This window comes from Euprymna scolopes, chromosome 24 (genome assembly GCF_053919585.1).
Source record: "Euprymna scolopes isolate OS-2025 chromosome 24, ASM5391958v1, whole genome shotgun sequence".
NCBI classification, from domain to species: domain Eukaryota; kingdom Metazoa; phylum Mollusca; class Cephalopoda; order Sepiida; family Sepiolidae; genus Euprymna; species Euprymna scolopes.
In genome coordinates, this window is record NC_136505.1 from 79,553,141 (window position 1) to 79,567,684 (window position 14,544).

The 14,544-nt window shown below is 26.9% G+C and overlaps 1 protein-coding gene across 3 annotated transcripts in view; it reads left to right on the forward strand.

The window, feature by feature from the left end:
• LOC145246788 (uncharacterized) overlaps positions 1-13,060 on the forward strand; it is a 242,356-nt gene extending 229,296 nt beyond the window's left edge. Inside the window, exons 18-22 of one of the 3 annotated variants that reach the window (XM_080108584.1) lie at positions 555-615; positions 3,365-3,451; positions 5,152-5,592; positions 7,877-7,954; positions 12,303-13,060. In XM_080108584.1, coding sequence (XP_079964710.1) covers positions 555-615; positions 3,365-3,451; positions 5,152-5,592; positions 7,877-7,954; positions 12,303-12,343 — 708 coding nt within the window. In that variant the 3' untranslated portion in view covers positions 12,344-13,060. The remainder of the gene's footprint in view (positions 1-554; positions 616-3,364; positions 3,452-5,151; positions 5,593-7,876; positions 7,955-12,302) is intronic. The other 2 variants (XM_080108585.1, XM_080108586.1) reach the window with 2 other exon arrangements.
• Positions 13,061-14,544: the final 1,484 nt, after the last annotated feature.

Consider the following 14,544-nt stretch of genomic DNA (forward strand, 5'->3'; position numbering starts at 1 on the left):
TTGAACAAAGAATGTCTCTTCGAAATTTAAAAGTATTTGTTTTAATTGTCTAGTCGTTTCTTTGTTTTAAAACTTTTCAATTAATTCTCTTGCATTCAAAGAATTGGCAGTTTTGGAGGCTTTATACATCCAATCATTTAAGTGAGTAAAACAATGTTAGTTTAACAAAATTATACTTGTGGTTCACTTAATAATTTAATCATTAAGGTAAAACCGTAATAATTTAATCATTAAGGTTAAACCGTAATAATTTAATCATTAAGGTAATACCGTAATAATTTAATCATTAAGGTAATACCGTAATAATTTAATCATTAAGGTAATACTGTAATAATTTAATCATTAAGGATAATACCGTAATAATTTAATCATTAGGATAATACCGTAAAAATTTAATCATTAAGGTAATGCCATAATAATTAAATTTCAAAATCGTACACCCCCCCCCCCCCCCCCCCCGTTTAAATCAGATTTTTAAAAAAGAAGAAAAATATTAAGTAAGCGTAAAAGATATTTAAAATATTAAAAATTTTCTCATGATTTTTATCTTTCAGATTGTAGAGCATGTGATGGGATTGACTGATGTTGTTCCACAAAATGTTAATGAAGCTCTTTGTAAGTATTTCTGTTGTGGATGATGATGGAATGTCATCTATTTTATATGATTATATTAAGATTAAAGATAATAAAAAATAATTTCAGTAAAAAATAATTTGTAAACATTATGTAAATTTACATGCAATGTTCCTGTTCTTTTAAAACATAAATTTATCTAATCTTCTAATCTATAATATCATAATAAATTTACATGCAATGTTCCTGTTCTTTTAAAACATAAATTTATCTAATCTTCTAATCTATAATATAATAATAAATTTACATGCAATGTTCCTGTTCTTTTAAAACATAAATTTATCTAATCTTCTAATCTATAATATAATAATAAATTTACATTCAATGTTCCTGTTCTTTTAAAACATAAATTTATCTAATCTTCTAATCTATAATATAATAATCTATAATCTTCTAATCTATAATATAATAATCTATAATCTTCTAATCTATAATATAATAATCTATAATCTTCTAATCTATAATATAATAATAAATTTAAGTTGATCAACTTCTCGACTTTTGTCATCGATATCTTCATATCTAATCAGTCTCTAGTGCTGTAAATTTAAATGGAAACAGGAAATGATCATTTTTGTTTTAATTCATAAAACAAAATTTACAGTGCATTTAAAATTCTCACCTGTAATTTTTTTTTCTTTTGTTTGTTAATCTGCTAAGAAATCTATAATATATACCTGATCCTTCATAATTCAATTTTGTCACATGCATACAAAAGTGTTCATGGGGCATTAGTATGGAACATGTAATACCACATTTCCAAAACCATGATGAAAATTGGGCTGAGTACCCAGCCATGATGAATCTGAACCCCCACTTCAAGCCCTTTAATACTAACACAACTTTGAGCATATGTTAGAGACAAACATGGACAGCCCACTTGTCCACACCAATCATTTTCATTGCCGTCAGAAATACCTTCCTAGTTACATGGACAAATCAAGAATCTTGAGATATATACTTAAAACAAATATGAAAAAATTAACAATGCAGAATAGTTTTGCTAAAAAAAAAATTTTGCATATTATCCATCTGCTTATAAGTTCAATGGCTAAGTTATAAAGACATTTATTTGCAAACATATTTTGTCATACACACCTTTTTTAATTAAAAAAGGTTGTTATATTAAAAAATTTTAATAAAGATCTGCCATAAAAAGTTATAAGTGTTTATTTATGATTCAATTGGAAGTAAAAGTTTAAGAATTCAGTGTTTTTGAAAAAGTGTCCTTTTCATCGGTGCTCATTTTGGGTGTTAAAAATCTGGTTGCTCTAGAGTATGTTGTCAGAAATTTAAATACCATATCTGTTTATACACTTAGCCAACAGAACACCAGTTTCACTTTGGCCATCCTTTTTCTACATTAATAGAATTTGTAATGGGAGCCTTTGCCACTTAGGAATCCGGTCTCAACAAACTCATTTCAGGTTTTTGCATGCCATATACATCAACCCTTCTAGTTAAGGTTTTGACTAATTCTCAGTTTCACTTAAGTGTACTCATGTTCCGAGTTGCCACTCTGAACTTATTAAGAGCTTCCATGATTTATTGTCATGACCAAATTCTACCGTTAGTATCCAAGAGGACATCAAGCTGGGCATATTACTCAGCTTGAAAGCATCTGTCATTTCCATCTGTATTTGATGTCATCATGGTTGAAGCAGGGGTTTAATCAGGTGGCTATTCTACTCTTCACTCTAGTTGTGTGCCTGTAGTTGTTCCCATGTGGGAGAATCATCCACGTAGTGACAATGGTGACTTTTGTCAAAGCCTTTGCGACAGGAGTTTATGACTACTGTGGTTGATGCAGCTTGTAGCCAAGAAAAGGTGACATATAAGTTACACTTTGTGTGCCATTGCATGCGTAGTGTCGTTGCACGTGTGCCTCAGTTATTTACCAATGAGACGGTGCCTACACCCACCACCATCTTAACTGACATAAATCTGGTCAGTTGGAGCATGCCAGTAAGCCTCCACTGACACTATTTTCTGTATAGTAACTATTTGGGAAATTGCAGGAAGGTTATACCTAGCCTATTGGTGATTTCAGACTGTGCCTCATCTCAATAGTTATATAAATATACAAATGAATTATGCTACTTCACTACCTTCAGCAGTACACCTGGTTATATAAAGAATGAACTGCATTCTCTTTGCCAAAGCATTTGTTTGTTGATAATAATTACACAAAAACTGTGTAAAGAATACACAACCCTTTTTTATCAAGGTTAATCTCCTTTGGATCTGCCGTGTTCTGATTATTGCTATGCCTATTAACAAAATTACTGTGAGAATGAAGTTGCTCTTCACCACACCCAGATGGTCATTTAAACTGCGCAAGAGAAAAGTGCTCTGAAATGCATCACATAGTGTTGAGTGTATGGACCAGTTGAGAAGAACAGCTCAAAAAGGTATTACCTCTCTGCATGAATACGTTAAACTGCAATATAAAAATGAAAAGACTAAGAAGAATGTCACAGTTTATGAATTTTGGATAAAAACAAAGTGGAAGAAATAATGGTAATAACCCAACAAATTGCAGATATGTCTTCTATATTTCTGATGTTAACCTAAATATTGTGAGTTTTATGTTTATGAATAATTTGTTTTTCAAATAATTTTGTCATTAGATTCTTATGTAATCATTTCTATGTTATGAAGACTATTTAGAATAATTAAGCAAAACTCTTGTATTTGTCTAATGTTGTTGTATTTTTATCAATTTTGGCAGCCATGGATGCTTTTAAATCCAGAGATAAATTGGCACGAAGTCCAGTTAAAAGCAACCCTTATTTACTGAATTCTCCTTATTCTTGTGGTAACATATTTTTCTTTTATATTTATGCTTTGTATGTATTTAAAGTTGTATTCCTTAAATACCTATCAAAACTGCATAAAAAATTTTCTGTTCTTAACTGTTTGAATTTGAAATGTTGCCTTTTTAGCAATGGCAGATATGTCCATAAAGCTAGTCTTTTTTAGAAGCAGCGACTATGACAAAAAGTGACCATTTTGTATATCAGTTTCTGTGCTTGCAAACTCTATTTTCATATTGATTTCACCGTTAAAAAGGATCCTGAACACAGAACTGCTGCAAAAGTGGTTTTGTCTAATTTTATTACTAAAATTTATGTTGCACCTCAACCAGGGATTAAATTTGACAAAATTGTTTGTTAGAGACATAGATGGACTATTTGTAACCTCTCGCTCACTAGGAATCAAGCAATCTTTGCTTCAAATAATTAAAGAAATGCTTGTGTCGTGATTAAAAAAAGAATTATCTGTGTATGTATTTAACATTTTCAAGGAATAGGAATGATTCTATGTTATTACCATGATTGCAACAGAGTTAAAAACAATAGAAAATTATTTAAAAATTCAACATAAAAGTAAGCTAGATTTGTTCTTGCATGCAACTCTACTATTTTAACTTGAAATTGTATGGTAATCTTGGGAAATGGTAAAGATGATAGTTTCCCCGTTGCTTTCCGTCTTGATTTGGGGATGTATCTCCCTTCCCCTCCTCTGTTAAAGCACTGCCAGATACGAACCTGGAAATTTCTACCACTCTGCGTGGTACATACAGCGCCTAACCTTCCTAAATGGTCACCCATCTGGCACTGGCCAGGCTCATCATTGCTTAACTGGTGTGTCAACGTGATTGTGCTGTTGTTCATGAGTCGGGGATAAAAGGAACTATCTTGTTCGGTGTCTTTTTCAACTCTCAGGTTGCTTTTATTTTGCTACCATATGGGTGGAAATCTGAAAAGGCCAATATTGGTCGGTCTTCTAAAAATAAATGAAAATTGTATTTTTGATTAATTTTAATATTTAATCTTGAATGATATTTTATTTTTGATTAGGCATAAGTACGAGAGGGAATAGCTTTTACCGTTATGCTCAGAAATACTCCTGCTATCAGTCATAACACTAGGAACAAATTTAATAAATCAATTTTTCAATATGCACCAGGAGTAAATCATAAAAAATCAAGTTTTTTTATTGACTGATTTAAAGTGGATACTTTGAACGAATATCTTTCAATGAGATATTTTAGCTAAATGAAATATAGCTAGAAAAAAACGTATAACAATAATTATATTTAAAAATAGTAATCTATAAATAGACAAATTTCTAAAGAAACAAATCTGAATCTGAAATGCCTTTGTCATTTATTGGTCAATGCCAAGTTATGTAATTAATAACATCATTATTTCTTATTACCTTGGTGGCTCAATCAGTGCGCTGTATTTACAGACACAGCTTATGTGTTTGAACCTCGCCCAGGGCATAAATATTTTACTTTGATGTTGTCCCAAATCAATATTTTAAATTACAATAGTAAGCAGATTATATAATTTTACTTTTCCTGTAATTGATGGAAATTAGGATTACATGCAGTGCTGGGTATTTGTCACATTAATTTTTAAGTTATAGAAATATTCATAGTTTGCTTTGCAAATAATTTTTTATTGATCACAACAAAAAAGTTTGCTTTCTTTTATTTGTACATTGTAGAAAATATTCCCCAAATTGAAATTCATATGGGCACTCCCTCTCCTTGCCGAAAGATTGCAGATCTGAGCCCTGTTTCTTGCTTAACTGAATCATATAGCAGTTCAGTAATCGATTCTGAAGACAATGATCATAATTTATTCTCCACTACTGCTGAGCGACGGTCCAGTCAAACGGAGAAGAGTTTGGACATCAGTCTGGATGCATATCTTCAGTTACCTTCAAATCACAAAGAACTCAATCTGGATATCTTTGACGATGTTCCGTATCCAAAAATGCATTTCAATGATTTGAACTCTAGAGAAGATATCTCAGACTGTATGGCACTGACATCACCACCACTCAGTATGGAAGATAACTCAACACCATTGAAATTTGATTCGCATTCAAAATCTATTTCAAAGTCAGATTTTCTTGACGAGAAACCTGCAAAAAATAACCAAAGTAAGTTGTTTCTGCTCTTTTCTACTCATATAGATTTGCACACAGATATTTCAAGTTCATCAGTGTAAGAATGGTGATTAATCTGTGCATTTTGTATAAAAAAGCACAGATTTTTCTGAACACTTCTTTGCATTGTTATTAATTAAGATTATAACAGTTAATATACATTGTTTTTGGTAGCGGTTGCTAGGCAAGTACTAGATATCACCGACTGGTGTACTTTATGGGTTGAAAACAGGTAAAAATAGTAACTTCAACTTTCAATATATCATTTAGTTTTGGAGTTATTGTGATATAATTTGGGTGTGTATAAGATTTAATTGTTTAGGCAAGCCTTTTCTACTGTAGATATCCTTCCATCTCTGAACATATATACTAGACAAGGCAAGTGAGGCTAAGGCAGAAGTGCTTGATACATCAAAAGCCTTGTACAAGGTCTGGTATGATAGTCTTATCAAAATTAATTTGTACAATATTACTGGATGACTGTTTAACATAACTAAATCCTTCCTATTCAAAAGAAAATCTAATTTACCTTCCCTATCTATACATAAAACATGACATTAATGTGGATATGCCACAGTTATGGACCTTTTCACATTCCTAATTTTCATAAATGACTTCCCTGATACAATTGTGTCCCAATTGTGTGGGTATATTTGCCAATGACACCATGCTCTATTCTCAGCCTGTGGGTAAAATGAATGCACATATGTGTTGTCATTTTCTACTTTTTATTTGGGTGTCAGATCATCCCCTAGAAATTTCAGTGTCTAACAAAGATATCACTCTGGAATTGATATCATTTGATTTGTAAAAATCCTTGTTATTTTCTTGTTGTCACTTGTTGCCTATAACTTGTAAGTTTTGAAACATGTGCATTTACTTTGATAAAGTTTGACAACCTTTGCTAAATTAGAGCTTTGTCTTTTTTTTTATGCAATTGATTATATAATCAAAGAGGAATAAATAAATTAAAAAAAAATTGAAAGTTTATTTTCTATTCTGGGTGCAGTTAAAGGAAAGAATTGACTACATTAGTCAATTCTTTCCTTTAACTGCACCAAGAATAATAGAAAATTTGCACTCTATTTGAATTTGGTTTTCCATCGCGTTGAACTGGCATTCACCATATATTGAACCATGACACCACACATACACTAGTCGGCAAGGTTGTATGAGATCACTAATCACTCACTACAATACTGAATAGTTTTAATTAAAAAAAAAAAAAATAAAATTTGCATATTATCTATCTATATATATATATATATATATATATATATATATATATATATATATATAAAAGCGAAAATGTATGTGTGTATGTATGTATGCTTTTCCTCGATGTCCACAAAAGGCTTCTTTCAAAGAAGCGCTTGCTCGGTTCACAACTTTTTAAAACTTTTTATATCATCTATAAATTGTAATATCTCAGAATTATCCACGGAGCTTGCCTGTCTATTTAATTTTATTGACTTTCAAACGTTAATTATTCGACATTTCCCGCATCGGCACGCGTTACATTCGGTTTTCGGTATAAAAAAAAGCGAAACTTGACTCTAATCACAGGCCGAAAGCCAGTTGTCTAAGTAACGTTTGTTCAATGTCGACTTCGTCATATCAGACTGTAGCTTTCATTTCGCTCCTCCTAATAAACAGGGAGCAAGTTTTTAAAAACAAACAAACCGATTTATTCACCTCATTCAAAACTGTCCCGCACAAAATGCTTACTGCTGAATACCTATCGCCGTCACGTCAATCAAAAACGCGCACCTGTTGTTTTTTAACACTTTACTATTTTCCAACTGCGCGTCGTAAAGGCTTTGTTTTTTTTTTTTTCACGGGCACCTGTTTTTTTTTTTCTTCACATTTTCGGGTTTTTTTCACATACCCCGAAAAACACCCAGGCAACGCCGGGTACCCCTCGCTAGTCTGCTTATAAAGTTCAATGGCTAAGTTATAAAGACATACTTTTATTTGCAAACATATTTTGTCATACACACCTTTTTTAATTAAAAAAAATTTAATAAAAATCTGCCATAAAAAGTTATAAAAGTGTTTATTGCTTATGATTCAGTTTAAGAATTCAGTGTTAATTCCACTGCTGAAAACCTCTGGTGGGCTAAAAAGTGTTGCATTTGTCATGGAAAAAGTTCCTTTGGGATTTCTTTAAAGGAGGGATCTAATCCTATTAATGGGACGCTGTCAGTTGTTAAAACAAAAACATAAAACACTTAACTCTAACACAAAACATTAATTAACCTGTCTTATTTCTTTGTAGATTACTTATATGATTCCATTCTCTCAGCTTCCATGTCTACTTATAACAGTTCGATTAAAACTGATAAAATATTTGAAGGTATGTTTTTAAATCCTCTAAAATGATTTCTTTTAATTGAATAATTTTTATTTTTGCTTTTGAATGAGGAATTGTAATTTTTATAATTTTTAATTGTACTAGAGTTCTCATCTTGATCGTTTTATAAAATCATTTTTCTTGGTCTCTTATAAGCAGTAATTGGATTTGCTATTAATCTGGCATTTTCAAAAAATCTTTATTTAATCTACAAGAGTGCCTGTGTTCTATTTATAATAAAAAATGCATCCATTAATTCAATTGTAAATGTATTCATTTGAAAAGAAAATATTTACACTTGCCATTGCTCATAATTGTTGAATCTCGTCATTTTAATTAATATTTTTTTTAAATAAAAATTGTCTTTGATATGCAGAACTTACGATATTTTAAAATCTGCTAAGTTAATAGAAATATATATATCTATATATATATATTGTACATAGATTCTGTTTCAAATTTAGAAATTTCAGTGGTTTTGTGATACAAATCAATACAAATACAAATAGTATACAAACACAAAATGATATATATAAATCTTAAAATAAACTCATTGTTTACAAATTTATAAAGGCACTTTGAGTCTTTTTCCACTCAGTAACACTCATTTGTTTTCAAATTTATGAAATATTAAAAGCATATTTATAAAACTATTTATAAAAAGCATATTTATGAAACTATTTATTAAAAAGCATATTTATGAAATTATTTATTAAAAAGCATATTTATCAAAATATTTAATAAAAAGCATATTTATAAAAGTATTTATTAAAAAGCATATTTATCAAACTATTTAATAAAAAGCATATTTATAAAACTATTTATTAAAAAGCATATTTATAAAAGTATTTATTAAAATGCATATTTATGAAACTATTTATTAAAAAGCATATTTATGAAACTGTTTATTAAAAAGCGCATTTATAAAACTTTATTAAAACGCATATTTATAAAACTTTATTAAAAAGCATATAAAACTATTTATTAAAAAGCATGTAAACTATTTATTAAAAAGCATATAAAACTATTTATTAAAAAGCATATAAAACTATTTATTAAAAAGCATATAAAACTATTTATTAAAAAGCATATAAAACTATTTATTGAAAAGCATATAAAACTATTTATTAAAAAGCATGTAAAACTATTTATTAAAAAGCATATAAAACTATTTATTAAAAAGCATATAAAACTATTTATTAAAAAGCATATAAAACTATTTATTAAAAAGCATATAAAACTATTTATTAAAAAGCATATAAAACTATTTATTAAAAAGCATATAAAACTATTTATTAAAAAGCATATAAAACTATTTATTAAAAAGCATATAAAACTATTTATTAAAAAGCATATAAAACTATTTATTAAAAAGCATATAAAACTATTTATTAAAAAGCATGTAAACTATTTATTAAAAAGCATGTAAACTATTTATTAAAAAGCATATAAAACTATTTATTAAAAAGCATATAAAACTATTTATTAAAAAGCATATAAAACTATTTATTGAAAAGCATATAAAACTATTTATTGAAAAGCATATAAAACTATTTATTAAAAAGCATATAAAACTATTTATTAAAAAGCATATAAAACTATTTATTAAAAAGCGTATAAAACTATTTATTAAAAAGCATATAAAACTATTTATTAAAAAGCATATAAAACTATTAAAAAGCATATAAAACTATTAAAAAGCGTATAAAACTATTTATTAAAAAGCGTATAAAACTATTTATTAAAAAGCGTATAAAACTATTAAAAAGTGTATAAAACTATTTATTAAAAAGCGTATAAAACTACTTATTAAAAAGCGTATAAAACTATTAAAAAGCGTATAAAACTATTTATTAAAAAGCGTATAAAACTATTAAAAAGCGTATAAAACTGTTTATTAAAAAGCGTATAAAACTGTTTATTAAAAAGCGTATAAAACTTTATTAAAAAGCGTATAAAACTGTTTATTAAAAAGCGTATAGAACTGGTTATTAAAAAGCGTATAAAACTGTTTATTAAAAAGCGTATAAAACTGTTTATTAAAAAGCGTATAAAACTGTTTATTAAAAAGCGTATAAAACTATTAAAAAGCGTATAAAACTATTAAAAAGCATATAAAACTATTTATTAAAAAGCATATAAAACTATTTATTAAAAAGCATATAACTATTTATTAAAAAGCATATAAAACTATTAAAAAGCATATGAAACTATTTATTAAAAAGCATATGAAACTATTTATTAAAAAGCGTATTTATGAAACTATTTATTAAAAAGCGTATTTATGAAACTATTTATTAAAAAGCGTATTTATGAAACTATTTATTAAAAAGCGTATTTATGAAACTATTTATTAAAAAGCGTATTTATGAAACTATTTATTAAAAAGCGTATTTATGAAACTATTTATTAAAAAGCGTATTTATGAAACTATTTATTAAAAAGCGTATTTATGAAACTATTTATTAAAAAGCGTATTTATGAAACTATTTATTAAAAAGCGTATTTATGAAACTATTTATTAAAAAGCGTATTTATGAAACTATTTATTAAAAAGCGTATTTATGAAACTATTTATTAAAAAGCGTATTTATGAAACTATTTATTAAAAAGCGTATTTATGAAACTATTTATTAAAAAGCGTATTTATGAAACTATTTATTAAAAAGCGTATTTATGAAACTATTTATTAAAAAGCGTATTTATGAAACTATTTATTAAAAAGCGTATTTATGAAACTATTTATTAAAAAGCGTATTTATGAAACTATTTATTAAAAAGCGTATTTATGAAACTATTTATTAAAAAGCGTATTTATGAAACTATTAAAAAGCGTATTTATAAAACTATTAAAAAGCGTATTTATGAAACTATTTATTAAAAAGCGTATTTATGAAACTATTTAATAAAAAACATAAAACTATTTAATAAAAAGCATATTTATAAAACTATTTAATAAAAAGCATATTTATAAAACTATTTAATAAAAAGCACATTTATAAAACTATTTAATAAAAAGCACATTTATAAAACTATTTAATAAAAAGCACATTTATAAAACTATTTAATAAAAAGCACATTTATAAAACTATTTAATAAAAAGCACATTTATAAAACTATTTAATAAAAAGCACATTTATAAAACTATTTAATAAAAAGCACATTTATAAAACTATTTAATAAAAAGCACATTTATAAAACTATTTAATAAAAAGCACATTTATAAAACTATTTAATAAAAAGCACATTTATAAAACTATTTAATAAAAAGCACATTTATAAAACTATTTAATAAAAAGCACATTTATAAAACTATTTAATAAAAAGCACATTTATAAAACTAATAAAAAGCGTATTTATAAAACTATTTAATAAAAAGCATATTTATAAAACTATTTAATAAAAAGCACATTTATAAAACTATTTAATAAAAAGTACATTTATAAAACTATTTAATAAAAAGCGTATTTATGAAACTATTTATTAAAAAGCGTATTTATGAAACTATTTATTAAAAAGCGTATTTATGAAACTATTTATAAAAAAGCGTATTTATGAAACTATTAAAAAGTGTATTTATGAAACTATTAAAAAGTGTATTTATGAAACTATTTAATAAAAAGCGTATTTATGAAACTATTTATTAAAAAGCGTATTTATGAAACTATTTATTAAAAAGCGTATTTATGAAACTATTTATTAAAAAGCGTATTTATGAAACTATTTATAAAAAAGCGTATTTATGAAACTATTAAAAAGTGTATTTATGAAACTATTAAAAAGCGTATTTATGAAACTATTTATTAAAAAGCGTATTTATAAAACTATTTATTAAAAAGCGTATTTATGAAACTATTAAAAAGCGTATTTATGAAACTATTAAAAAGCGTATTTATGAAACTATTAAAAAGTGTATTTATGAAACTATTAAAAAGCGTATTTATGAAACTATTTATTAAAAAGCGTATTTATGAAACTATTTATTAAAAAGCGTATTTATGAAACTATTTATTAAAAAGCGTATTTATGAAACTATTTATTAAAAAGCGTATTTATGAAACTATTTATTAAAAAGCGTATTTATGAAACTATTAAAAAGCGTATTTATGAAACTATTAAAAAGTGTATTTATGAAACTATTAAAAAGTGTATTTATGAAACTATTAAAAAGTGTATTTATGAAACTATTAAAAAGTGTATTTATGAAACTATTAAAAAGCGTATTTATGAAACTATTTATTAAAAAGCGTATTTATAAAACTATTTATTAAAAAGCGTATTTATGAAACTATTTATTAAAAAGCGTATTTATGAAACTATTGTTTCTTATACTTACATTTTTTTTTTTTAGATGCAGACCCAACATTCCTTGTTCCAGGTGATCAACTTTAAAAATCAGAATATACATGGAAAATTTAAATATTGAGGTAAACTCAGTCCAAATAAATTTAAAAAAAATGCTGAAACATCTATAAATCATTGTCAATTAATTTAAAAATATTTAGCCAAATGTAATTATCTTTTGAATTATCGTCAAACTGTGTTTTAATGTTGCATAATTTTCAAATTCTGAGTTGAATATTTTCTAAAAATATCTTTTTGTAAGAAGGAGATTTTTAAATTATTGTTTAACAAATTTGAAAAGAAAAATTAAATTTTTGGACGAAAAAGTTTGAAATGATAGTCAAGTTGTTATGTATTTGTATTCATGCATTTTAGAAAAAGAATGCTTCACATTTAATATTCATTTTCAAAATTCTAATTTCTTCCCTGTATAATTTCTATCTCTATTGTATCATTTATGCCTCTTTCTAATTTTAACTGGTTTTAATAATTACAAAAAAAATGAATGACTTGATGTATGAAAAAAGACCTTTTTTTTTTTTTTTTACAAAGTTTAAAATATGTTTTCTGTATTAAACTATATTTGATTTTATGTTCTTTTTAAAACATTTTTAAAAATATCTAGCAAAAATATTTTCTTGAAAATATTTAAAAATAATATCACAAGATTTTCTGCTTAAATTATGTTTTTTCTTTACAATTCAATTTCTAATGTAAGTAAAAATTGTAAAAACTTTGAAATATTAAAGAAATTGATTTTACTCACAGATTTTGATGTTTTTTCTTTAAAACATTTTTACAGCTTTAGAAATATTAGGGAAAATTATTTCAATGTTTATATTTTCTGTCTAAACCCTCATCCCTCTCTCTCCACTAACCACACGTTTTTAAGCACAGCACTATCCTTCTCTTTCTCTGCTAGTAAAACTGATCTTTTGCTCATCTGGCATGGCTATGATGATAACATTTAATCCCTAATAAACACATAAATAATGAATATCCTTCAAATAGAACAAATTAGATGTTACAAACATCAAATTGACATCCAATCTTTAAAATGTATTTCCTCTCCCTCTTCTTCTGCCTTTATTTACCCCCCTCCCCCAATTGTTATCTATTATGAGCCTTTGTCTTTAACCTTAATATCTCAAATCCTACAAACTTCAATATTTCCTTTATCTTTGTGTCATACCTTTTTGTATATTCATCGAAAACAAGGCACATTGCCATTAAGATTTAAGTCTGATGAGAATTAAGGGTCAGATTTATAAGAACATCCTAAGTAGGCAGTTGTGCAAAAAGATGTTTGTTCATATTACATTTAAATTTCTGTTAGTACACTACAAACTCGAGCTGTTCGAGGAAAAAAAACTATTAGAGTAGAAAGGTTTCTGGCATCTGGGCATCTATACAGGGAAAGTATGGGATTAGACCAGCAGACAAGTACAGCTTCTACAAACTACTTTGGTATATCCTTGTATACGTGTCAAAACCTACAAAAAATGTGGGGGCATCAAGGTGTATGTGCCTGCCAGTGTATATGCATAATGTCTCTCAAACTTTTTTGATGTAATTGTGATGATGGGACAGAGGTTGGAGCTTGGCTATTAGATTTGAGACTTTTTTAGACCATATCTGAAAGACTAGTGATAGGTGTACTAGCCCAAATGTGGAAATAATAATCCATGCATGGGCAAATTGTAGTTTTGTAAAGATATAGGGTACTCTATGGTGTAAGCAGTTTTCTAGTACAGTAGAGGGTGCCTGCCTTCTTTACAGCAGCCTTGGTAATGTCCTCATAAATCTATCAGTAAATGTTAGGCCGAGGCATTTGAAAGATGGGTTCTCAGAGAGTGTATTTTGGCAATGAGTGGTTGAGAAGGATTCTTTTTTTGTAATCGTTAGAGGAAAGAAATTTAGTTTTAGTAACATTAAGCATTACCATCCACTTATGGCCCATCCACTACGGACTGAAGTTTGTTTTCTAGGTTTTCTGCCATTACCTTGGATACGTGTGCATTAGTTTTTTCCTATTATAGAGCATGGTATCATCATTAAGTATATCCATCTGAGATACAATTTTATCAGGGAAGTCATTTATGAATATCAGGAATAATAAAGGTCAAAGGATTGAGCCCTTCATTAATATCATGTTGTAAGTATCAAGTCATACAGCAATTGAGGACAACCTAATTTTCTCTTTTCTATGAAGGATTTGATCATGTGTAGCACTCACTCAGAAATAGCAT